The following is a 22,832-nucleotide window of genomic DNA, read 5'->3' as shown; positions in this document are numbered from 1 at the left end:
TTAAATAGGCCTAATATGTGGTAAATCAGGGCCCATATTTCATATTTGGGAGGCAGTGCAGCTCCTCACACAGAGACATGTTTAGTGTATTGTGTGTGCAGACCCTGGAGCCCTCAGCTAGAGTGCCAGTCTGTTCCTGTGGAGCAGTCAACCAGACATACCCAGCCAAGAGAGCAAGGCACAGGCACCGGCCAGGAAATAGCAGTGGAAAACACTCCACTATGGCAGAGAATTAATAGTGTTCTTATAGGAGAGAAGGCGTGGGGGAGGGTGAAAAAAAAAAAAAAGGACAAGCACAGTAGTTGAGGATCATCAAAACGACGGTTGTGTGATTGCAGGAATCAAGGGAGAGTTTCTTTAAGCCCCATCAGACTAGACCTTGGTAATGAGGGAAGTGAGCAAAGGAGGAGAGTTGGCACCGGTCACATCCTGCACAGTGCAGCGCCCGGCTGCCCAAGACTGAAGGTGGCGCCGCACCTGTGCCATTTTGGCCCCGGCATCGTATGGGCAGGAGGTCAAGGCCAGGGCAACATCTGCAGCACATCAGAGGGCCTGGCTCTGTGCCCTGAAGGACTCCCACTGAGAAACCCTTAAGAATTGATTTGAAGGGACCATGGATGCTCAGTTTATTCACTAATATCAACTCACCTGCAGTATTATTATCAATATTTATACTCTGATGTTTCTTTAATAATCAAACAGTTGCATTATTCGTAAATGCATAATAATGTTTGAAAATAGTAAGAGTTATCCTGCTGAGAGCATTAGGCTCTGCAGAGTGTCTAGTCACAATTACCTGACTATTTTTAACAGGGGGATCCTTAATTCCCTCCCTGTCTGTCTGTCTGCTGCAGCTAGACCACCTGAGTCATCTTTCCGATGGAGTGTCAAATAAACCACAGAAATTGATAGGAGCCGCCAGCACACTAAAGAGCAAATCATTATGCATCATTAGGTGAAGATTTAGTTGAAACGTGTTTAGCAGGAATTAAGCAAAGCTGTTGTTGACATGGATTGACTGCTGTAATGCTTTATTGTCAGTGCTCCAGGAGGCAGAGGGAGGGCCGGCCTAGTTGGGGTAGCAGCAATGCGCCGAAAGCAAGGATTTGTGGGATGTTGGAGGACTAGCAGGGCGTGCAGAAAGAGTGGAAAGACAGGACAGCATGGTTGATGGTTTGGCAGAGGAGACAAAGGGAGGGAGATGCATGAAAAGGGGAAACAAATGAGGGTGTCTGTGGTCAGTGGAACAATGGATTGAGCTGCAGAATTTCAACATTTGAATCTTAACTTGAATATGGATGTGTACACGCTTTTACACTCACATGAAAAGGGTCTGTTTAAATCATAGAAAATGTGTATTTGATGTGTTATTGTATATTGAAAAGATAGTAAGAAGTTCAGTAGAGTAACTTATATATCGACATACTGAAAGCTTAACTTTAAGAATTCATGTTTTAGTGAGTGCAAAGGTACTAATTTAGGGCTGCTGATCACTGTTTGTAGGAAGTTTTCTTAGTATGTACATTTATACCTCGAGTTTACTTAAGGTGTTTAATGAGGGTTATTGTCTTTACAGGATGTGCACGAGTCATACTCCTGCAGCAAGAAACAACCTCAACGAGTAGTACAATCAAAGGTGGAACATGAACGACTTGTCCATGGTCAGTTCAACACAACAGATACGTTTCCCCCTCCTGTCCTCACGCCCCTGTGTTTGTGTGTGTGTTGGCGTCTTTCTGTGTCTGAATGTGTATGCAAGAGCTGCTCAAACCCACGAGTAAGAGAGGACAGTCTTATCCAGCTCTCCAGTGTTGACAGTATTACTAATCCCCTCCACCTGCTCAAACACCCACCCCAAAAAACACATCCCTCCCCCTCTCCCATGTGCCTGCGCTGGGAGTCCCTGGGGCCTGGCTGCGCCTCTGCCTCCGTCTCCGCAGCAGTTATCGTGCCCGGCCCGGCTCCGCTCCCCCAACCCCTTCCTGCGCCACGCACATTAATCGCCGCAAAAACAAATAGTTTTCAAATGTTTGGAAAAGACCCAGTGTTTGCATCAGGGCCTAACAAAATAATTTTTACAAGCTATCCAGTTGTGATTAGGGTAGCGAGAATTGAATTTATGTGGCATTGATAATATTAATATTAGCCTAATTAATTATGTTGTTTGAACTTGCACAGCACTGTGTGTACCTTCTACACAACACTAACCAGCCGGAGCTGGAACTGAGCTCTCAGGCGTCTCTATCTCCCCGGCTCTCCCCCAGTCCATGACTACTGCACACAATTCATCAACTCGTAGATATCTAATCCCCTCTGGCTCTGCTCACTTCCTGAAGTCTAAGAAAGAACTTTACTCTGGAGGCAAGAATTCCCATGAATACTTGATGACTTCTATAGAAGCGAAGACTGTTTCATCTCACTTTGAAAGTGACATTCGTGGAGAGGAACTGGCCAAACTTTCAACTCACAGCTCCCACATTTATTGAGGAAGTTCAGAAGAGGGACAATAATAATAAAATGCAACATCTTTTCAATGAGTCGTCACTAATTAAAGTAAACAGCTGTAGGAGACAGTTTCAGGCATCAAGGACACGATCGGCCCTCTTTTTTTAAGTGCAGAAGACAGTGACTGAGATCAAATAAAGCCCCGTGTGAAGAAGTCCCCTCTAGTTTGTTTCCTTAATCAGCAAAGGGTCAACATTTTAATGTCCCCTGACCCAGAAACACTGCCGATCCAGCCAACAATGTCTTTGGACTGTGTGCAATGCTGGATGAGCAGGTGTTGATCTGTGCAATTACAGTGACACATACCCACTGACCCATCACACCAGTCATCTTAGCCTAAGAGGGGACCACCCAGACCTCCAGAGAGATTCTCAGACCTGCTAATAGTTCAGATCACACTTCTCAGTGATGGCCTCTTGACCTCGACTTTGTGGTCAGAAGTCAAAGGTTACATAGGTGGTCATGTGTCTCTTTTAGCCAGACAGAGCTCTATGTCTCATGCTTGGTGGGGTTGTGTCTGTCAGGTCCCCTACACTTCATTACAGAGGGGTAGCTGTTCCCCACACAGGCCTGAGGTGTGACGCTACAGCATCATTGTTGACTCTTTACAGCAGCTTCAGGGAGTTTTTCTGTGCACAATTGCAGCCACAGCATTTATATATTTGGCACAATCAAAAACAAGTTTCCTTTTTACATAAGCACAGAAATTGATTATGTCCATTTACTTAGATTATGGCAGAAATGTTATCCATGTGCATTGGTGTTGGATTAGTATTTAAAAACAAATGAAATTGTAATTCAATAGACATTTAAATTTCATCCGCTTGGAGAATTTAACAATGAAAAAAAAAGATAAAATGCACATTTCCCACATTCAAGGAGCAGTAGCCTTCGTCTCCATGGTGTACAAAGCAACCCCGCAATAGTCTGTATACCGGGGCCGGGCTGATGCGTCCTCTGCAGCAGGGATGGGTGTCTTCAAGGTGCATTGTTTCATCAAAGCATGGTTAACTGGACGGAGGGCAGCGCGGTGATGAACCAGTCATTAACTGAAGTGTCGGCCCAGTCTGGAGGAACGGTAGTCCACTCTGAGCTGGACGAAGGCGTGCAGGAGGTTTCGGTCCAGGTTGGTGAGCTGCTCACCTGAACACACCTGCTTCAGGTTGTCAGGGGCAACAACCAGGAGGTTACAGAGGGCGTGGAGCGTGTCGAAGAGCTGCAGCACCAGAGGGACCTGGAGGACAGACAAGCACACACACCTATTAGACCTCCTTACTATTCTACACGCGAAGCTGTCATGACAAAATATATTAATAGTTTACTTTATTTATTAATCTAGCTCCGGACCTTAATCCTGTGGTGTGGAGCACAATACAAAATCTACAATAATATCAAAACAATGGCATGGATTTAAACTATATTTGAATATGTCTAATCTAATATCCATTTGTCCATAGCCACAGTGATGAAAACATGTTTTACTTGGATGTAATGCGTCATGATTGGCCATTAATTGTTTAACAAATAAATAAAAGTTATTTATCAAAGAAACATTTAAAAGTTTAATCTTTTCTGTCAAATATAATTATAAATCATTACCCTTTAACTGCTGTTGTCACAAAGAAAATAATTGGACGCTAACATCCTCAGGTTGACAGTTTCTAAACTTACTTATTTTGTGTAAAACTACCAAACATTACGAGCGTTCACCTGAATCGACCTAACCATTTAAATGTAATGACAAACATAATGAGGGTCTGTCAGAGGATCCATGTTTTGCCCTGCGAGCAGTGTATCCTGGACCTATGCCCCCCCGCTCACCCTGAATTCCTTGGCGGAGCGTCGGTACTCCGCCACGTCGCAGATGGCCAGCATGCCTCCCATGGAGCTGTAGCTGTACTGCTGCAGGTGCTCGTGGATCAGCCGGTGGAAACGAATGCCCAGCTCCGTCAGCACCGTGTCCACATTTTTCCCATCCATGGACTTTCGTACGTGCTCCACCTGCCGACTGACGTAGGCGCACACCTTGGAGCAGGCCTGCCGGGTGGGGACACACACAGAGACACATGGAAAATGTGCTGACCAGAGGCAAAAAAACAATTCAAAACATTCAAAGATAAACAAATCAGCAAAATGCATTTCCTGATTTGCTTTGCATGTGAGCTCAGTAGTGCACGCAGAGGCCTTGTATCTCTTACTGTAGTGTACTGGATCATCACGTTGTTCTCGTCTTCGGGCCTAAAATCAGTCTTCTTCTGCTCTGTTGTCAAGATGTGCTTCATTTGTCCCACCATACAGTTTGTCGTTCTGTACATCAGAAGAATACATTGGAAAATATTTGTATTATGGGTTTCTGTTGGCACATAGGAAACATAAGTAAGCGCAACTTATAAACATACTGACCTGTCGATCCCTGTGTCCAGTTTCACTTCCATCTGTTCAATCACCTCTTTCTTCTTCTGCAGGCACTCTGCCAACTTTGGAGATGAGCTGGAGACAGATTAAAAAAAAAAAGAGGTAAAAATCACTTTCATCTAAAAGTATGAGAGACAGTGGTCTTTGAATGACCAACATCTGGGGAGTATACATGATTTTAAGCTTTGACCAAGAGCTGACCTTATTAGAGGCATGAGCTGGTCATTAAACTGCTTGTCAAACAAGTGGAAGATAGAGTTCGCCTGTTGAACCACATCCAGGAAGTACAGGTTGGCATTTTTGGCATCTGATGAGGGAATCGCTGTAGATCAAAGAGAAGGGGGGAAAAAATCACAAAAAGAAACCAAAAGCTAGGTGGAAGGATGGATCAATGTGATTTACACAGGGCAGAAAACCACTGTAAAAAAACATTCATAGCAATGTTCTGATTCAGTTGTTGGCAGTGTGGATGTGATCATTGCCAGATTTCACAGACAAATACAAATTGTTTGTATTTACTGCTGACCCTGTACTTTGCTTTCCAGTTGTACATCATGTGTTCATGTAAGACATGATCAATTGTGCTGTGATTAGAATATCAAACAACCTTGCATAGAGAATGATGTTGTAAACTCTTTTGTTGGCTGTTTGGATGGAAATGTCGCCGATTAGTTCAAACGATCTACCTAAATGCTTGGCCTTATCTAGAAAGGAAAATGCAGTGTGGCCTTTGGGTTCTGTGAAGGTCTTTGTGGCCTGCATCCCTAATACAAATCCACTCCCTGATTTAGCACACAGCCAAGTTAGCATTAACATGAAAAATATATATATCTTTTTGAAATCATCTGAATCTGATGTACCTGAGAGGCCAATCTCCAGGGCGTAGTCGATGTGCTCCACACACAGATGGTCAACCAGCAGCAGGAAGATTACAAATGCGTTCTTGGGCAGGTCTGAAGGATCTGAAAGCTGTCACAAACAGAAAGAAAGGGAACAGAGTCAGATATTCTAGCCCACAGGATGGTCCGTTTGGATCGGCTTTTATCAGTCTTTTCATTAGCCTTACCCTGTTGCATCTCTCAAAGGCATGTCGCGTCTCCTGCAGCAGGTTGACAACGAGCTCTGGGGACAGGAAGGTCTCCCCATGGGTGTCAATGATAGGGCCGAGTGGGAGGTTGGTGCGCTGTCTGATCCGCTCCTTCAGCTCTTGAATACTGTGGAAAGACACAGAGGATGGTTGTTTTGTTAGACAATGTCTTATCCTTTTGCAAAACGTACTTAAATAATCAATTCGGATGTGGGGGATTAAAATCTGACCTGCCGGTGCCAATAAGGCGTTTCTGGTGATTCTTGGAGTCGTAGTAGCGCTGCAGAATCATGGCACCTCGAGTGCGAAGGTAATCCCTCTCCATGTCAATGTAGCTTTCCAGGTACGAGGAGAAGATGCTCTTTATCAGCTTGGACAGGAAAGTGTGCTTGTCTGAGCCCAGGTTGAACTCTGTCAGCTTGGTGGCCAATGCTGTACTCCTGGAAAACATAAAAGTGTGTAACATTGTTAGCATTTATGGTTATGTGTAGAAAGGAAGTGAATCAAGTCATATGTGAGCAAGGTAAATACCTGGAGTAAAGGTCATAGAGGTTCTTGAGGTACTGTTCCACATCAGAGTGTCGTGTCTCATCCAGCTTTTCCTTAACATGGGCCTGCAGACGCAAAGGTGATGAATACAACAGGACAAATAAGGCATGTCTAAATAAAAGTAAACAAATGAGAAGTATTGAAAATACCTGTAGTTTGTTTTCAAAGATGTTCTGGATGAGTTTGGCCATCACAGTCTCAGGGCTGCTGAAGACCTCGCCCACCTGCTTGTTGACCCTCTGGCAGAGGACTGCAGTGTCCTCAAACACATCATTCCTCAGGTAGGCCCCCTGCGGAGACAAACAAAGGGTTAACCAGGAGTCTGAGGGTGATAGTAACTGGAAAACGAGAAAAAAGTGGAATGTTATCTGTCAGGAGAAACCTTTTACACTCACCTCCTGACACTGCTTGATATAGACGTCCACACAGTATGCATAGCCCTGAAACAAAAAGACCAAGAAGTTACTTTTCTGCAATTGCCGTAAGAATAGGTTGTTAGAACACTATATAATGTATGACGCGAGTGACTATCCCAATAATATAAGACCAATTAAATGTGGTCTAAAAATAAAACCTAGACATCCAATGTGATTCTTTCAGGTCACCTTGAAATGTAATAGAACCGCTGCCACCTCCCGCATACGTCCAATCTCACCCCTGCGCTGGGCAGCTGTGAACTCCTGGATTAACTGCCTCTCCAGGTCATGGTACTTACCTGGGTAGAATCACAAAGAAAGAAATAATCAGTTTTGGTAGCCAACATCTAATGTATATGTAATGGGAACATGAGGAGTTTTTTTTAAAAACAAACTTACTTGCAATTTTTGCCTTGACATCAGCAAATCTGTCAGAGGAAAACAAAGTCAGTACTTTTCATTTCTATAAATATATAATGAATCTGAATAAAAGGCTTGAATGCTCGATATGTACTGCGTTGGGCTTACACTGCGAGGAATAGTCTACATCGCTAATACACCACCTTCCCCTTGTTTGACAGTGCTCTTGTCTAAAGCTGCCTGCAGGATGCCTGACTGACCTGTCGAATGGCAGCTCCTGGGCAATGAGATGCAGCTTCTGAATTATATCAGCAGCCTCCTTAATCTGGGGGATAGAGAGAATGAGAGAGAGAGAGTCAGGTGAGGCGAAAAGGGAGACAGAGCACGACAGGACCATGAGAGGTGGACACCCAGACAGAAAGCTGGCAGGCCGCCGGTGGTCTCTCCACCTGGGGGGATCATCATTTCAGAGCTGCCCTCCTCCACCTCTCCATGTTTAACAGAGAGCTGATAACAGGCAGGCGGCGCTCACCTGGGCATCGGGAGCAGCAGCAGTCCTGATTTAGCAGCACACCCAACTCTATATTGGCATGCCTTTTCTGAATGGGCTGTAATCCCACAGGAGTCTAAATCGCCTTCAATAATCTGTCCGGCCAGGGATATCTGTCTTAAAAAAAGGGGGCCCTGTCGAGAACCCCCCCCCCCCCCCCCTCCTGACACACACACTGACTGAAAAAAGCCCCAGACCCACGAAAGGCCCGCCGTCCGCAACTCCTCTGTTCCCGCAGATGCCTGCCTCAGCTAACATCATTACCCTGCTCCCGTGAGGAGGATCCAGCCTTTCTGCTCGGCGAAGGTTTTCTAAGTATCTGTCCCCCAGCTAAGATTAGCTAAATCCCATGTAAGTAATGTAGCCGTCTCCCTGCAGTCAGGGTTTAGCAGCACTTGTCTCCACGCTGGCGGCCCAGCCCTCCCTTTCAGAAGGATTAGCAAAGCCATCCCCCTTCAGCTATTCACTTGCAGCTTTCCTCTTTTCCCCTCGTCTGGAGGTATGCTCAGGAAAATGAATCTGGCCAGATATTTCTGCGTGCCTCTTCGGAAAAACTAGCTCCATCTCCAGCTCTCGTCTCTGGGATTGACCCCCAGACCCGCTGCTCTGCATCAATTTATGATGTTGCAACGAGCAGGACTTAATCTAAAGCATCCCAATCTCCCTGCTGTCACTTCAAAACTGTAAAATCAAACTTTCAGGGGTCTCTTGTCTAACATTAACATGGTCCCTGTGTAGGCAGGAACTTAGTAAAAGTGTGCATCTCATCTTCCTGCATGCATGTTATCACCGCCCTTACATGGACCATAATGCCACAAGCTATTCGCTGCTGTAATGCGACACAAAGCTGAGACCAAGTAAATTCTCGCTCCCAGACAACCTTCTTGAAATGCAATTAGGGTTGACATGAGCATGTTGACATCCATGCTAGTCAATCAGCCAGCTATTGTCAGACAGCAAATGACAGTTTAATAATCCAAATTAGCCAAGGGATCCAACTAAAGGGATAAACTTGACAAATTAATATGGATGGTTAACCTCATAATCCTGTTCCTTCTCACCTCCAGCAGTGTCACAGCGGGGGTCCGCGTCAGTGGTCACACACACATCCCCACCTCTAGTGAAGTGAATAGATAACTCACCTTGTCTGGGTTATTGAAGACGTCACTGCGTAGGTCTCCGTCCAGGAACTCGTTGAAGTATGTCATCAGACGCTGAGCTTCCACGGCCCGCTGCCGAGGCGTGTTCACCCCCTCCAGCTGGTCGCCAAGGTGACAAACCTTGGTCGCCACATAGCTGATATGCTCATCGAGCTCCTGGAAATGCTGGAAGGCCACCTGAAATGACAAAGAGCAAAAGGAATGTCAAAAGAGGTAACTATGTAATGTGATGAATCAATAAAAAAATCTAAAGCTCAAAGACTTTCAGGTATTTCTATGACCATATAACACACCTGGTTGCTTCTCTGCAAGTCTTGCACTTTGTGGGCAAATTCCTTGGCCTCGCGGTGACACTGATGCTCGAGCTTCTCCACCCGCCGCTGGATCTTCTCATCCAACTGCTTCAGCTCCTCTATGTGGTTCTCAAATTCTTCCAACAGCCTATCACAGAGGAAAGGAAGACTGTATATTAGCACTCCACAGTGGTCTTATAACATACACTAAAGGTAAAACACACAAAAAACTCTCCATCTCTGAAGGAGTAATTAAGTAGCACAAGGTTAAATCTGTCCTACTGACCTCACAGTTACAGTTATAGTTAGTTACAGAACAGTGTCGGAGGCTTAATTCCCGGGGCCCCAGACTTAAGAAGCAACTTCGTCAGCTGCATTTTAAGTGCCATCAGGACTGCAGAGCAAATGTTCTAAGTCAGCACCACATTTCACAGAGTAGGAAACATCCCAAAATGATGAGTGTATAATCTCTTGACTAATTCCCTCAGCACTGGCTATAGCTTAAAGACATCTCCCATCCCTTCCCAATAGACACTCATTCCCTGGCTGGTGACTCACAGTATGGTGGCCTCCACAGATACGTTGTCTCTGACTCCTCGCTAAGAGCTTCCGAGAGGTGGTGGCAACAGTTTTGTGGAGGAAGTAGATAAGGCAGGATGGATCCACAGTGAGTTAAACTGTTGTGGCATTTTTGCTTACAGGAAATAACTCGGTCCCCAAGTGTAAACATAACAACAAGCTGTGGAAAATACCATGAAACTAAATCGTCAACATAGATATTTCCTGTTTTTGTCCTACCCAACCATCAAAAACACTTAATTAGCATAGAAGAGATCAAGATGATCTTTAAGTGCAGGGGTATTAAGTTGCTATGAAGTTGTTTTTAAGGAAAACTTAATTGATATTAAGATGTTCAACTTTGAACACATCTAATTATTCAAAGTATTATGTTTGGAAACTACATTATTGCTCTTAACCCTTTTAAAACATGCCAAGAAGTACACACAACAGCTAAAGAAAAAAGAGGCTGGTTAGGAAAGAGTGCATTATCATATGAATAGAACGTAAAATAAACGTGAGATAGATTTTCTGTTAGATTGATTCTATGACACAATATAGGAAGAATATCTTAATGTCAACATCTAGTCAACATCAGTGACATTTTTCAAAGAGGGGTGTATTACATTGTGGAACAGGAAAGGTCGTACTTATGAGAGATGATAAACTGTGGTACACTGTTAGCAGACACTAGTGGAAAAGCTTAATTGCCCTTTAATAAGGCTTTATTATTTGCATTACAGTACAAAGCATCCATTTTATGTAAAATGAGTTGGTCACTATTAGAGTTGCAAAGGGGCGGAAAGTTTCCAGAAGGTTTCCATGGGAAGTTAAGCTGGGGAATTTTGGAAATATTCGATGCAAAATTAAACAAAAAACATGACATTTCAACAGATGAAAAAAAATGTTTTTAAGTAGAACAGAACAAGTTTTAATTATTCCATTGAACAATTATTTGTTTCATTGAAGAACGAAAACAGGAATGTTGAGTTAAATATTACTCATCCCCCCCAACCCCACTCATTAAAAAATGAACAAAAATGCACCCCCCATCCAAAAATCCCCACAAAGTCTCATTCAAAATGTTAAATGAAAAGAGCCCTTCTCCCTCCAAAAAGTTCCATTAAACAAAAGCAAATCTTCCTTCTAGCAATCCTCTGCATTTTTGCTTAAACCCTTTCAGTCAATGGGCTCTTCCTGGGCCTCATCAACATCCAACTCTTCCTCTTCAGTGTCACTGTCCAGCCTTGTTGAGGATGGCTCTGTGTCAGGCTCAAAGAGCCTTGGTTTGCCCGAATGCCAACCAGTTTTTCCACTCGTTTATTCCCATGGAAAGTTTCCATCTTTGAAAATTCCCGGAATTTTGCAACCCTAGTCACTATCATATTATTAATTCAACTAAACTGGATTGATTTATATGGTATTGTGTAAAATTACTCTTTAAAATGTGACACAGCAAAAATGTGATTAGGAACCCAGTTGACATATGTCAATGCTGTTCTTCAACTTGTCACCACAGGGTTAAACCTGGAGAATGGTATTTTACAGTTACTGCTGACTCCTATACTCAGGGGAAGCAAGATGTGTACAGTAAATGCGAATACCTTTTGGGGTCAAATGCTTCAGCTCCTCCTTTGGAGCCCCCTCCAGGTGTCCTCCATGCTAACCTCTCGATGTACTCATCTGCATCAAAGGGCTCCTGAGGGGGAGAGGAAGTGATGAATGTACTGAGGAATACCTCACACCAAAACATTAGCACAACAAAGATTTTACCCCAAAATAATAGAAGAAGAAGAAGAAGAAGAAGAAGAAGAAGAAGAAGAAGAAGAAGAAGAAGAAGAAGAAGAAGAAGAAGAAGAAGAAGAAGAAGAAGAAGAAGAAGAAGAAGAAGAAGAAGAAGAAGAAGAAGAAGAAGAAGAAGAAGAAGAAGAAGAAGAAGAAGAAGAAGAAGAAGAAGAAGAAGAAGAGACGTATAAAACTACACGAATAACGTTACACCCTGCAATGACGTTTTACAACATCTGTCTTGCTTTAACTGCACCCTAACAGTCAATTATATTAACCTTACCCTAAATAAACTCAAATACATGTTATATGTGTCTACTCTTTCTGTCTTACGACAGCTGTGTGTGTGAATATGTATCCACTATAAACACCAAGGATGTCAGTACCGTTTATGATAGTTAGCATCATAGCTAGCCTCACAGCTAAACCAGCTCTCCGCTGCAGAAGTCATTTTACCTCGAACAGCTGAGCAGTTGTCGCCATGTTCCAGATTCAGCTGACGGAGAAGTGAAATGCGATTTAGAGGAAGGAGCTCAAAGTCCGCAATAGCGCCGACTTCCACATGGATTTGTTGATTTCGTACAGTTTTGCCCTTTGTTGACAGCTAGCTGGTTAGCAGTCCTGCTTCCTGTATGGGTGGAGAAGGGTGGAATAGCTGCGAGCCAGAGCGCATGCGCACATGTCTTGTGATTGGTCACATGAAACACAACCAGGAAGTGAGATGCTGCGTTAAGTCAAATTCATACAGTAAGGCAATAATAATTTAACAGCTGCACAATAAGATGCGAGTATTAATATTGCTGTCACATTCGGTAAATTAAAGACTTTATTGCACCCGGAAAAATGAGTGTGAGAGCTTTGTGGATTATTTCGCACGAAAAGGGAGAACATTTGTCTTTACGCTTCGCAAGGTATGTATACAAGACTCTAATATCATGTCCTGTTTACAAATGTGTATATACCACAGCAGCCTTCTAATGTATTAAAGTCTCTGCTTATCGACTGGAGTGTTATGTAAAGTATTGTGTCTTCCCCCCACAGGAGGTTTGCTACTGTGGAGCACCGTGCAAAGATCCTGGCAGGTTCCTCATATACAGCAGTCCCAGAAGATAACACTGTGCTGCAGCTCCTGCTCACTGAGTTGGGACTCTCAGACCCAGACAAACCCTTTGTAGCTCTCAGAGATGATTGCCTTTATCGTCAGCGGTCACCAGCCCTGGAGCTGAGGGTGGACAGCCCTGGAAAGGGAATGCTTTGGCCAGTGTTGGCAATCTCCCACGGGCCAATTACCCTTGCTTGCCTGCCTTTAGTGGATGCTCCTGCTGAGCCACGGCCAGCCCTTGCAAGCCTGCTGTCTGTCTCTCAGGGCCTCACTCTCTTGGCAGGTCTGCAGACTTTTCTCCTAGGCTCTGGAAGTAAGCCTGATATCGAGGTGCTGGCCTCTCGCCTGGCGATGCTGCCCTCTGTACTCTTGCAGGTTTGTCCACTTGGCACACCCCTGGATGTGCCACTACCGGGGGCTCCTTCTACACCCACAGTGCCCACTCCTGCTGAGAACCAGAAGCAGCCAGCCTGGAAGACAGGGCTCCACCGCGGTCGAGCTGCGGTGAACGTAGCACTTATAGAAACCGTACGCTCCATGCAGTATGGTAACCGCAGCAGACAGGACTTGTGGGATGTTTACGGCACTGTGACATGCAAAGTAAGAGCACATTGTTAAGGAAAACAAGTCTAACTGTTTTTGCCTGTTTCCACTCTTTTCCTTCATTCTTCTTTTTTTGTCCTTCAACAGTGTGAAGTGGAAGGGGTGCTCCCAAATGTGATGGTGACCCTCACACTGCCACCAAATGGTTCTCCACTACAGGACATCCTGGTGCATCCTTGTGTCACTTCACTGGATTCCAGCATCCTTACTGCCAGCAGCGTGGATAACTTTGATGGCTCTGCTTTCTCCGGACCATATAAGTTCCCCTTCTCTCCTCCTCTGGAGCCTTTCAGACTATGCAGCTATACATCTCAGGTATGAAACATACATACTGACTTTCTTCTAATTCCAATACATTAACACTAATGTCCCAAGGGATATTGCAATTTTTCATTAGGTCCCCGTTCCCCCTATCCTGGGTTCTTATCAGCTGAAGGAAGAAGAAACCCAGCTGCGTGTGTCAGTAACCCTCAAACTTCACGAGAGTGTGAAGAACTCCTTTGAGTACTGTGAAGCACACCTGCCATTCTTTAACAGGTAAGAGATCATATTATTTTAGCACTGAGCACTTGCCAGTGTTTGTTTCCTGTAGATTGAAGAGGTTTAATGCCTCAGACTTCATGGCATCTTTGAGGTTAAGTTCGATGAGATGCAATTCTGTTAATAAGAATAATAAATGATATATAAAGATGTGGAATCATTTACATCTCTAATTCAAAGAAGGTATACAAAGATTTGTATTAACTACTGATACGTACATTTCTTGTCATTGGAAGCAAACTAAGGCTCTAAGGTTAATTCTATCTGGTAAGGAAATGCAATAATTAACAAGATAATTACTAATTGCATTAGTGATTACTTTAATATATAGATTGCTGGAAGCAATAAATACTGCTTTATGGTGTTTTACATTGGCCATTGTAATATGGAACAGAGCTATCCTGCATCTTTATTTAAACTGTATAGTTTTTTGCCAAAAACCATCACTGGTCTCATTAAAATGCAATAAATAAGTCCCCTGAGCTGATTTAATGAGTCCTCTTAACAGCCAACTAATGCCCCCAATAAACTAAGTAAACCTAATCTACATGTCTCAGCTCCATTATATGCAGCCATATTATAAAACACTCACAGAATTTGCAGATATATCCCAAAATTATTGCACTTAAAAATGACCCAACCAGAGAATCAGTTTTGTGTCAAATCTATTTTCATAAAATGCCTCTGTTGATTAAAGTGGTTTAACCTAACCACTTTAATCAGTGTGTCTACTCTACAGTAACATCTGCACATGGTCTTTGTATCCTGCGCAGGGATCAGTTCGGTGTTGTGGATGTGAAGGTGAGCTCCGGACAACTCGATGTGTCAAAAGAGAAAAACCTGCTGGTCTGGGGCTTGGGTAGGCATTGTGCTCATTAGTATCAATGGAAAACATATAACCTGAATGTAGCTGCATATTGAAAAAAGTAGCTAATGCAATGTTTCCCCTCCTCACTGATATTTAGGACAAAAGTTCCCTAAATCTCGCGAGGTAACAATGGAGGGTAAGATCAGCTTTTCTGGGCCGACACCAGGACCTACTGACCCCCTCTGCACAGAACTAACAGCCTATATCAAAGTGAGTTAATGTGTGTTGTGATACTCATGATCCAGTTTGTTTATTTACTGCAGCATGTTACAGCATTCTTTAAACAGCTGATTGGATAAGGTCAATTGGATAAGGCATCTATAATATAGACTCATTAGGTTGTAAAATGATTAACACCTCACCTGTTATCTTCACAGTTATATTTCAAAGTGCCTGACATGACACTCTCTGGGTGCTCGGTGGACCAGCATTCGGTGCAGGTGTATTCCTCTTCAAAACAACGTATTATAACATGTAAGCTAACAATGGTTTATTAAATAGAAAATGTGGCTGTATGTGCGTTTTCTGAAACTAAAATAAATGTCCATCTGTCTTATTTTCAGCACGAGAACTTCAATCCAAAGAGTACTTCATATGGAATTCAACAGGAAGTGCTCCGGTATCCTCTGGGCAGATGATGCTGTAGCATGGATACATGCTGCTCAATAACTGGACTGAAGACTGTCAAGCATACACTGTGATCCAGACCGGATATGTGACTGCATGAAATGTGTTACTACACTGTTGTTACTGAGGAGCTTACAAATGATAGACAATTTAAATAACATTTATAATACATTTACATATAAAAGACTGAATCATTTAGTTTTTATTCAGTGCTGTTCACAATGTGCAAACCTTGACTGGCAGAGGTATTGATTTTGTTTACGGATGATTGCTCTTGAAAAAAACGACCTGCCCCTCTAGTCCAACCTCTTTTATCCCCCAACCCTCCCCTCAAATTTATCCCATTGCAGACACAAGGGCCACCCCTCGCTCTGACAGTCCCACTTCAGTGACTCTCCATCAGCCGGATAATTAGCAGCTGGGGCCTTGTCATCAGCTGTTGTGGAGCTGGAGGGGGGGGGGGTGCGGCTGGGCTGTGAAAGGCCTGGCTGCTCCGGCCAGTGTCTTGGCTACAAAAGGTTCCTCTTTTAGAGCTGGCAGGAGTCCTTGCCCCTTTCACCAATCACTCCCCCAACCCTTTTGACCCCATCCCCGCCCTGTCAACTAGTGGCTAGTTCAAACACTCCACCTCTCTAACCAGACGGTGATTGAGCGCTGACCCTCGGGCCCTCTGAGACTTTAAAGCAGCCGGTCCCTTTCAGTGAGCAGGAGCTGCCTAATTGGTGAAAAGGTCACAAGGATGGAAGTGGTTGGTACGCCTCTTGAAGTTACACAGGTGCTTTAACTTAATCCGTATAAAAACGATAGTTATAATTTCAACATTTGTTGTTGTAAAACGAATAACAGTGTAGATAACACTTTATAATCAATTCATACTAAATATATATAAGATGGGCATACCAGATGTTTCTCACACTTTACATTTATTTGATCTGAACTATAATGGGTTTTATATGAACTCATACATACTAGGAAAGCTCAACTTCAGTGTATTTAGTTAAATGGATAACCAGCCGATGAAGGGTTAAATCAAAGGAGATTGTGCCCCCACTATTCCTCAGTAGCCAGACTCCTCTGAGTGCCCTCATTGTCTGCTGTTGGCCTCTTGTGCCCCTTGCTGGTCCAAATGCTACATTCTCACGTGGATTTCCACTCAGAAGGCTGACCATGACCAATCCTCTGTCAATTGGAACCAATTGCTCACACGGCATCTTTCACCTTCTTTTTATGTAGCAGTACGGAGTGGCAGACACCGAGACCTCTCGGCTCTCCCCCTCCACGATGATTTGGCTTTAAGGCCCAGTGTGTGTGGCTAGCGAACTGGAAAAGGAGAAGTTTTTTGAAGAGTTGGGCCACTCTAAATCTCCTCAGTATCCCAATATGTGGTCAGTCTGGCTCCTCATGTCTGCAGTCAGTGGCCTCTCACTGGCAGACTTTGCTTTGTTGATTGAACGGCTTGCTAAGTAGAAGGTCTCATTTTGTATGTGTTGCTCTGCTCCAGTGTCTTACGCTTACGCTCATACCTCTTGCTCTTTCATTCTACAGTGGTTTTCAGAACAATACATTATTTATTTCCTAATCGTTTACTATTTTCTTCAAGCATACAAGAAACATTTTTGTACAATGTTCTCACAGGCCAAAATGCATTTGTGAAATTAAAGCAGCAGTTTCGATCGTAATTAATCATTTTGAGGCTTGCATAGCCTTCATTTCTCAAGTGATCTTTTATACCTAAAGGTGTACAAAACATTAAATACACTATTACAAACACTGAAGCTGTTATCCTGTGTACTTCACTGTGTCCCTCAGCCCAATAATGACACCCAGTGGTTGAGTAATAAAGGTAATGTAAGCCTTTGATTTCTTTAATACAGTTAAATGCTTATTTCATCTATTCAAATAGTTCTAGTCAGCCACCACCAGATAATCTTAGCCTGTTTAATTCCCGTCCAGCCCCCTGCTGAGCACTGTGATCCCAGCAGTGTTCCTCTAACGCACTGTGCCTGAGGAACAGGATTTAGTCGGCCGCTGCGGCCAGGTGTTTGGTGGGAGTCCAGCTCCTCTCCACCTCTCTAAACCCGCTAAGAGCCGGCCTCAGGGAGACCACTTGAAGAATGATGGTCCAATTAGCAGTTTACTGTTTTCATTATAATTATTGTTCAAGAGCTGCAGATCTGTTTAAATAATGGGATATCTTTGTACAAATATGTTGTGCTAATTTCTATAACAAAAGCCCAGTAGAAAAGAAGCTTCAAAGCTGGCTGATTTGAATCCCAACTCTTTGAACTTAATGTAAAATGTTTGCTATCAACATGGTAGGTAAAATGAGCCTGACTGTAAGTGTTCTCACTGCTTTCACCCATAGAGGGCATCATAAACTCAGCCATGAAGGAAGTATCCCCAGAACATCAAGAGTTTTCTTTATATTGCAAGGTGTTTATGGCTTATTGTACCAGATCCCTCTTGCACCTCTTGTCCTTGCTGTCTGACAGCTTCTGGCAGATTCAGACCACATAACCATCCCTCTGGGTGGTGTCCCTGTCTTCTATTCCCACTATTTCCCTTTCGTTTGTCCATAATATGTTTTTGTCTATATATGGGCATCTCTGTCCAGTGTGTTCATTCTTTTCCTCTGTTTCTGGGACCTCTCTCTCCCTGGATCCCATCTTCTTTGTTCGGCTGGTTTCGCTGTCTCCCTTCACAAAGGTGACGTAGAAAGGTTGGGTCTAGAAGGCAGTTGGGATCCAGCCTTTCTCCTGTGGTCTCGTCCCAGAAGATGTCCCTCTCTGTGGGACTCCTCACCAGTTTCAGCCTCTGGATGCCCTCTGTATTTGGACCTTCAACTTGAGGGCCCAATGACATCATATTTAGACCACATTCAGATATTTTGTATCAAGCTTCCTTGTTAGAATAACAATTTGCAATCTTACCGTTAACTGAGTAGACGACCTTATGTCTTCTCTGCTCTCTGGCCTGTCGGTGGTGAGCTCGCCGCTGCCGATGAGCCTGTTGGGTGAGAGCTGTTTGGGCCTCCAGAAATCCTCCCTAGAAAATCCCAGAGCCACAAGAGGACATTGGTGTGAAAGTACTTATTTATATTCTACTCTTTACTCCAGTATGTGTCTTTGACAGGTATAATTAAATGTTTTCAGATTTATCTTGAGTAACCGGTTAGATTAATGTTTGATTGATTTTGACATAATAATAATACAATAAATAATAATACATTTATTTTGGCAGCACAAGCTGAGTGCTATAGTCCTGTAATATTGGACAGAAGGTAAACATCTACACGGCCAATTTATCCAACACTCAGCAATTTAGACAAAAACAATCTAGATTGATGAATAGCACTGCAGTATTTAAGAAAAATATGAATTTTTTTATTTAGTGGTAACAGTCCCTTAAAGTAAAGGGTCTGGCATTACTTATTCAACCACTACAACAAAGATATATTACAATATATTTATATATGTAATTACGATGTATGTCATCGTGTTAATATATTCCCTTTGGACAGACATGGACTTGAAGTAAACTACTTTTTTTGTGTGTGCAATATTGGCAGTTATAGAGGGGGCTTCTCTGTTCCCTGTACCCTGAAAATAGATCCCATTGAGGGCCAGTCATGCCTGTAGACCACCCTACTTTCCAATCCGTAGATACTTTAATCAGATCCACTGGGACTGGAAGAGCCCTTACTCACAGCTGTTTCCGTCTCTTCTTCGCTCTTTATTCCCCCCCTCATTGTAAGCACTGCTGCACACTTTAATTTTGCCTCAATTTAAAAAAAGCATGAACTGAATTATTGATGATACAGATGCACTTGAACTCTTCCCTACTTTGTCAAGCTGCTTTACCTGAATCATTCTGCTGGTGCCACAGCTTCCTGTCTGGCCGATTGTAGAAGACAGGGGGACACCCCCATCTCTGCAATCCCTGCCCTGCAACAAACAGAAACATTTCTCATTGTGTCGTGAGATATCATGGGAGCAGTGACGCTGGCACAGCAACCATATGTTTCTTTTCTTTTTTATTACCATGGCAATTTGAGTGGCAATGCTTGTGTGCCCAATTTGCAGGGCCAGTGGTTGGAGTGTCTGAGGAGGAAATAATAATGATGGCATGTCTGGGTAAAAATCTGAAGTCAGAAACAATAATACAAAATGATGTCTGCCCGAGTCTTGCCGGGGTTTGAATAGATGAAGAACTTCTCATATAAATCAGGCAACAATAATAGCCTTTTATAGTTAATAACATATATTAACCTGCATTCTTCGGGGTGGATGTGAGTGAATGATGCTTGAATTGTTACTTTGCTTTGATGGGATGTTTCCTGCAAAGCATGGTTGTTACAACACACACATGCAGACAATCAGTATCACAACACATAGTGGACTGTACAAATACAACTGAATGGGAATGAAACACCAGGGACATGAGACTTACTAACCTGAGAGTGTGGAAAGAGTTATTTCCTGTCTCAGTGGAGGTAAGGTTTTCTTTTTCTGTGCCAGAGATCCTGATGGCTGCTCCACACTGACGGGCAGAGCGGGGACGGTCCATTGTGGTTCAGGCTGTGCCCCCTCCTGCAGGCTATTACACGGAGCCACTTTAAACAGCTTGGGTCTGGAGCCTGTAGAGCCCATTGACTTGCCCCTTGTCCTAATGCTGTCAAGCCAAGATACTAAATTCTACTCTAGCACAAGAAAGTTCAAAGTTAGTTTATCTTTCTTCAGGTTTAGTTTAGTCTTTACTAATACTAATCTCACCTTTTTAAAGTCTTCTCGTCAGAAATGCAGGTTCTGTAACTGTAGGTCCACCGTTTTTGTTGAATTTTTCCAAACTTGTTAATTCCCTAAGAATTGTTTGGCTCTTCTTTTAAAGACATCAATAACAGAATAACTTAATGTATAACATTAAAACAAGCCTGGTGGTCCTCACATCTCCCCTGCTGGCAAAATGATTGTTTGTCCCGACGCATCTCTGTCAAAGTAAAACCGCAAAAAACACTTTTGGTAGTGCTTAAAGGAGTAGGTGTGTACTTCAGCGCTGCCTTCATACTTGACTTCATTATAATGAGCTAGGTTTCTATGGCAACTCTCCCTACAGGTTACTTTGTAACTCATAAGTTAATGCTTGAAAGAACCTGTTATTTCCATATTGGAAAGCCCGAAGGGGTAAGGAGAGACGGCAAATCTCTGGGAAATTGTTAACTGACTAAAAAATGTGACTTCATGAGTAAACAGAAGAACACATGGGATGGACAAACTGTGTTACCAAGGTTTGTCCTTTTCGGCTGCATGTCAGATAAGACAGTAGTTTTATCAGCGCTTTATGTAGACTATTTCATATAACTTTTGGCTTTAAAGCAAGCCTTGAGATTATGTAGTAATTATTTTCCAAACGGGTTCCCTTTATGTATTACATTTTAGACCATCTTTATCACTTAAATTATTTAACTTTGTCTTCTATTGCAGCATCTACAGTTTGGATAGAGTGTTTTGGCCTTGTTTGGAGCACTATTGGTTGTCTTATATTACTTTTCAGTGCTGAGTGCTTGCCTTTTTTAGAAAATGATACAGTTTGGCAATAAACTTGTTATATGACACGACCTTGTCGAGTTTTGTAATTCTTTGTAATTCATGCTTTTCACACTTTCCTCATGTTCTGTCTGCCCCATATTTATCTACAAATATTTCAACAAGTCCTCCAACTCATACGACCAAATATGTTGTTTGTTCAAGCGCTTAATACGTCCTATAATTACGTTTGAAAGTTTTCGCCCTCTAGTGCTCCCGTTGAATGCAAACGTTACAGATGGTCGTTTATTCACAAATAACCCTCTCTGTAAAATCCTAAATTGTAGGATAGTTTGGCCATTAAAACGCTTTTTGATTAGATTTCTAGCGAGAAGTGTATATTGTACTTTTAGAATCCACGTCCAGTCGATATGTAGGATCTATAGTTTCATATATATTACGAAGATGATTTGAGGTATGCGGCAGCCTCCATGTAAAGTTACGGATTGAAAACAGTATTTCCGGTCCCGACGTTTTCATAATAAAACCAATGATCAAATGATTTAACAGTGACATCTGCAGTACTCATCAACTAAAAAACATCAGTTCATTCTTGTTAATTATACGACATTTATTGGTTTAATTTATGTACTATTCTTTCACACACAGTGACGTCACGAGCTACCCACAATGCAACACGCGCCATATATATATATATATATATAAATACGCCATTTTCATGGAGGTGCAAATATCCTGGAAGTGCAAATATAAACAGCTAGCTAACGTAGCAAGGCAGAGCGCACTAGTTTTTTTTTCTAAATTAACGACCGAAGAAATCGCTGCATGTCTTTGGATTACATCTCTGGACTTGAGGGGTGTGCTCTAGGTCGTGCATCTACGTCTAATTTCTGGAAACACCAGGTGAATACCCCACTTGTCACAATAATATTATCATGCCATTGCATATATGTGGTATTTTAGAGTTGACTAGATATTGATTAAGGCAATAGACTATGATATTCAGTACAGGAAGCTTAGCAACACCTAGACGGTGTACGGCTAAACCCTTGGCCTGCTTGCACCTCGAGTAAAACGGCGGATACCGGAAGTACGGTGTCGCCCTCGGCCCAATACCCGTATGTGTGTGTGAAAGAATGCTTTAGTTTTTCCCATAGGATTTTCTCTTTCGATTCTGAGAGACACCTTTCTTTTTTCAGAGGTTTTGATAGGCATGTCGGGATATGGTGTTTATCCGATATGAAATCGGAAAAACATTTTTTTTTAAATAAAATACTTTATTCCGAGTGTTCTTGCTTTTCTCTTTGGAAGTCATCACATAACGGCATTGTAATACACGGTTCGGCTGCATTAAATATTACATATCTGCCGTAGATATGTATTTATAGAGCCCTGATCAGAAGACCTTTTGACAAACTGTAAGAAATGTCGCCAAAACTGAATACGTGACGTGGATCATAAATATATTAGCAATTAAACATCTTCCATTTATTTTCACACAATACGGCTCCTTACAGTATCAACACTAATTCGGCTGACTTTTATATTTGATCCAATTGGTATATAGGTTATATTAACACCATAATGGTGCACAGCTGATAGAAAGGGATTTTTTTGTAGTTTTTAAAGATATTTAGTTGACTGTTACAGGTTCATGGTACAATGCATAAGCTTCAAATCGAGAGACTGAAACTGTATTTTCCTTTACCGTTCTGTTTTAATTTCACAATAAAGTTAAGTCATGTTTGATATGTTTTATTAACTACACCACTGGTTTTTTAACCCGCGCCGCCTAGTGGTTAAAGCACGTTATTTAATTTTGTTGTTGAATACGTTTTATTTGATGAAAACATTTAAATATTAAGAGTAGC

At 42.6% G+C, this 22,832-nt stretch overlaps 3 protein-coding genes across 3 annotated transcripts; 1 reads left to right on the top strand and 2 right to left on the bottom strand.

Annotated features, from left to right (window-relative positions):
• Positions 1-2,457: 2,457 nt before the first annotated feature.
• On the bottom strand, positions 2,458-12,348 carry exoc5 (exocyst complex component 5). The gene is made up of 18 exons (XM_034222067.1): positions 12,135-12,348; positions 11,498-11,592; positions 9,336-9,483; positions 9,025-9,219; positions 7,593-7,657; positions 7,372-7,400; positions 7,162-7,271; positions 6,952-6,996; positions 6,706-6,846; positions 6,539-6,621; positions 6,238-6,447; positions 5,987-6,134; positions 5,781-5,889; positions 5,122-5,242; positions 4,909-4,995; positions 4,704-4,812; positions 4,327-4,542; positions 2,458-3,739 (listed from the first exon to the last, which is right to left on the bottom strand). Exons 1-18 carry the CDS (start codon positions 12,159-12,161, stop codon positions 3,551-3,553), a joined length of 2,127 nt encoding a protein of 708 aa, XP_034077958.1. The 5' UTR covers positions 12,162-12,348; the 3' UTR covers positions 2,458-3,550.
• ap5m1 (adaptor related protein complex 5 subunit mu 1) lies at positions 11,858-17,193 on the top strand. The gene is made up of 8 exons (XM_034222068.1): positions 11,858-12,589; positions 12,720-13,380; positions 13,471-13,698; positions 13,781-13,920; positions 14,697-14,782; positions 14,889-15,001; positions 15,169-15,265; positions 15,355-17,193. Exons 1-8 carry the CDS (start codon positions 12,522-12,524, stop codon positions 15,435-15,437), a joined length of 1,476 nt encoding a protein of 491 aa, XP_034077959.1. The 5' UTR covers positions 11,858-12,521; the 3' UTR covers positions 15,438-17,193.
• A 55-nt stretch (positions 17,194-17,248) lies between these two features.
• Positions 17,249-21,240, bottom strand: LOC117549921. Its single transcript, XM_034222069.1, has 6 exons — positions 19,872-21,240; positions 19,687-19,754; positions 19,459-19,518; positions 19,279-19,362; positions 18,349-18,463; positions 17,249-18,261 (listed from the first exon to the last, which is right to left on the bottom strand). The coding sequence occupies exons 1-6, from the start codon at positions 20,065-20,067 to the stop codon at positions 18,038-18,040; spliced, it is 747 nt and encodes a 248-aa protein (XP_034077960.1). The 5' UTR covers positions 20,068-21,240; the 3' UTR covers positions 17,249-18,037.
• Positions 21,241-22,832: the final 1,592 nt, after the last annotated feature.

The sequence above is a fragment of the Gymnodraco acuticeps genome, unplaced genomic scaffold (assembly GCF_902827175.1).
Source record: "Gymnodraco acuticeps unplaced genomic scaffold, fGymAcu1.1, whole genome shotgun sequence".
Classification (NCBI taxonomy): Eukaryota; Metazoa; Chordata; class Actinopteri; order Perciformes; family Bathydraconidae; genus Gymnodraco; species Gymnodraco acuticeps.
This window is presented reverse-complemented; position numbering and strand designations above follow the sequence as displayed.

Bases quoted from the DNA above. Each gene is read 5' to 3' on its own strand.
- exoc5 (XM_034222067.1), bottom strand. From the start codon at position 12,161: ATGGCGACAACTGCTCAGCTGTTCGAG. The intron at 7,401-7,592 runs GTCAGTCAGGCA...TTCCTCTGACAG, and splicing joins CAGGAGCTGCCATTCGACAG to ATTTGCTGATGTCAAGGCAA. The intron at 6,448-6,538 runs GTATTTACCTTG...TATGTTTTCCAG, and splicing joins CTCTATGACCTTTACTCCAG to GAGTACAGCATTGGCCACCA.
- ap5m1 (XM_034222068.1), top strand. From the start codon at position 12,522: ATGAGTGTGAGAGCTTTGTGGATTATTTCGCACGAAAAGGGAGAACAT. The intron at 12,590-12,719 runs GTATGTATACAA...TTCCCCCCACAG, and splicing joins TTGTCTTTACGCTTCGCAAG to GAGGTTTGCTACTGTGGAGC. The intron at 15,002-15,168 runs GTGAGTTAATGT...TTATCTTCACAG, and splicing joins AACTAACAGCCTATATCAAA to TTATATTTCAAAGTGCCTGA.
- LOC117549921 (XM_034222069.1), bottom strand. From the start codon at position 20,067: ATGGGCTCTACAGGCTCCAGACCCAAGCTGTTTAAAGTGGCTCCGTGT. The intron at 19,363-19,458 runs GTAATAAAAAAG...TGTTTGTTGCAG, and splicing joins TTGCCACTCAAATTGCCATG to GGCAGGGATTGCAGAGATGG. The intron at 18,464-19,278 runs GTAAAGCAGCTT...GGGATTTTCTAG, and splicing joins GCACCAGCAGAATGATTCAG to GGAGGATTTCTGGAGGCCCA.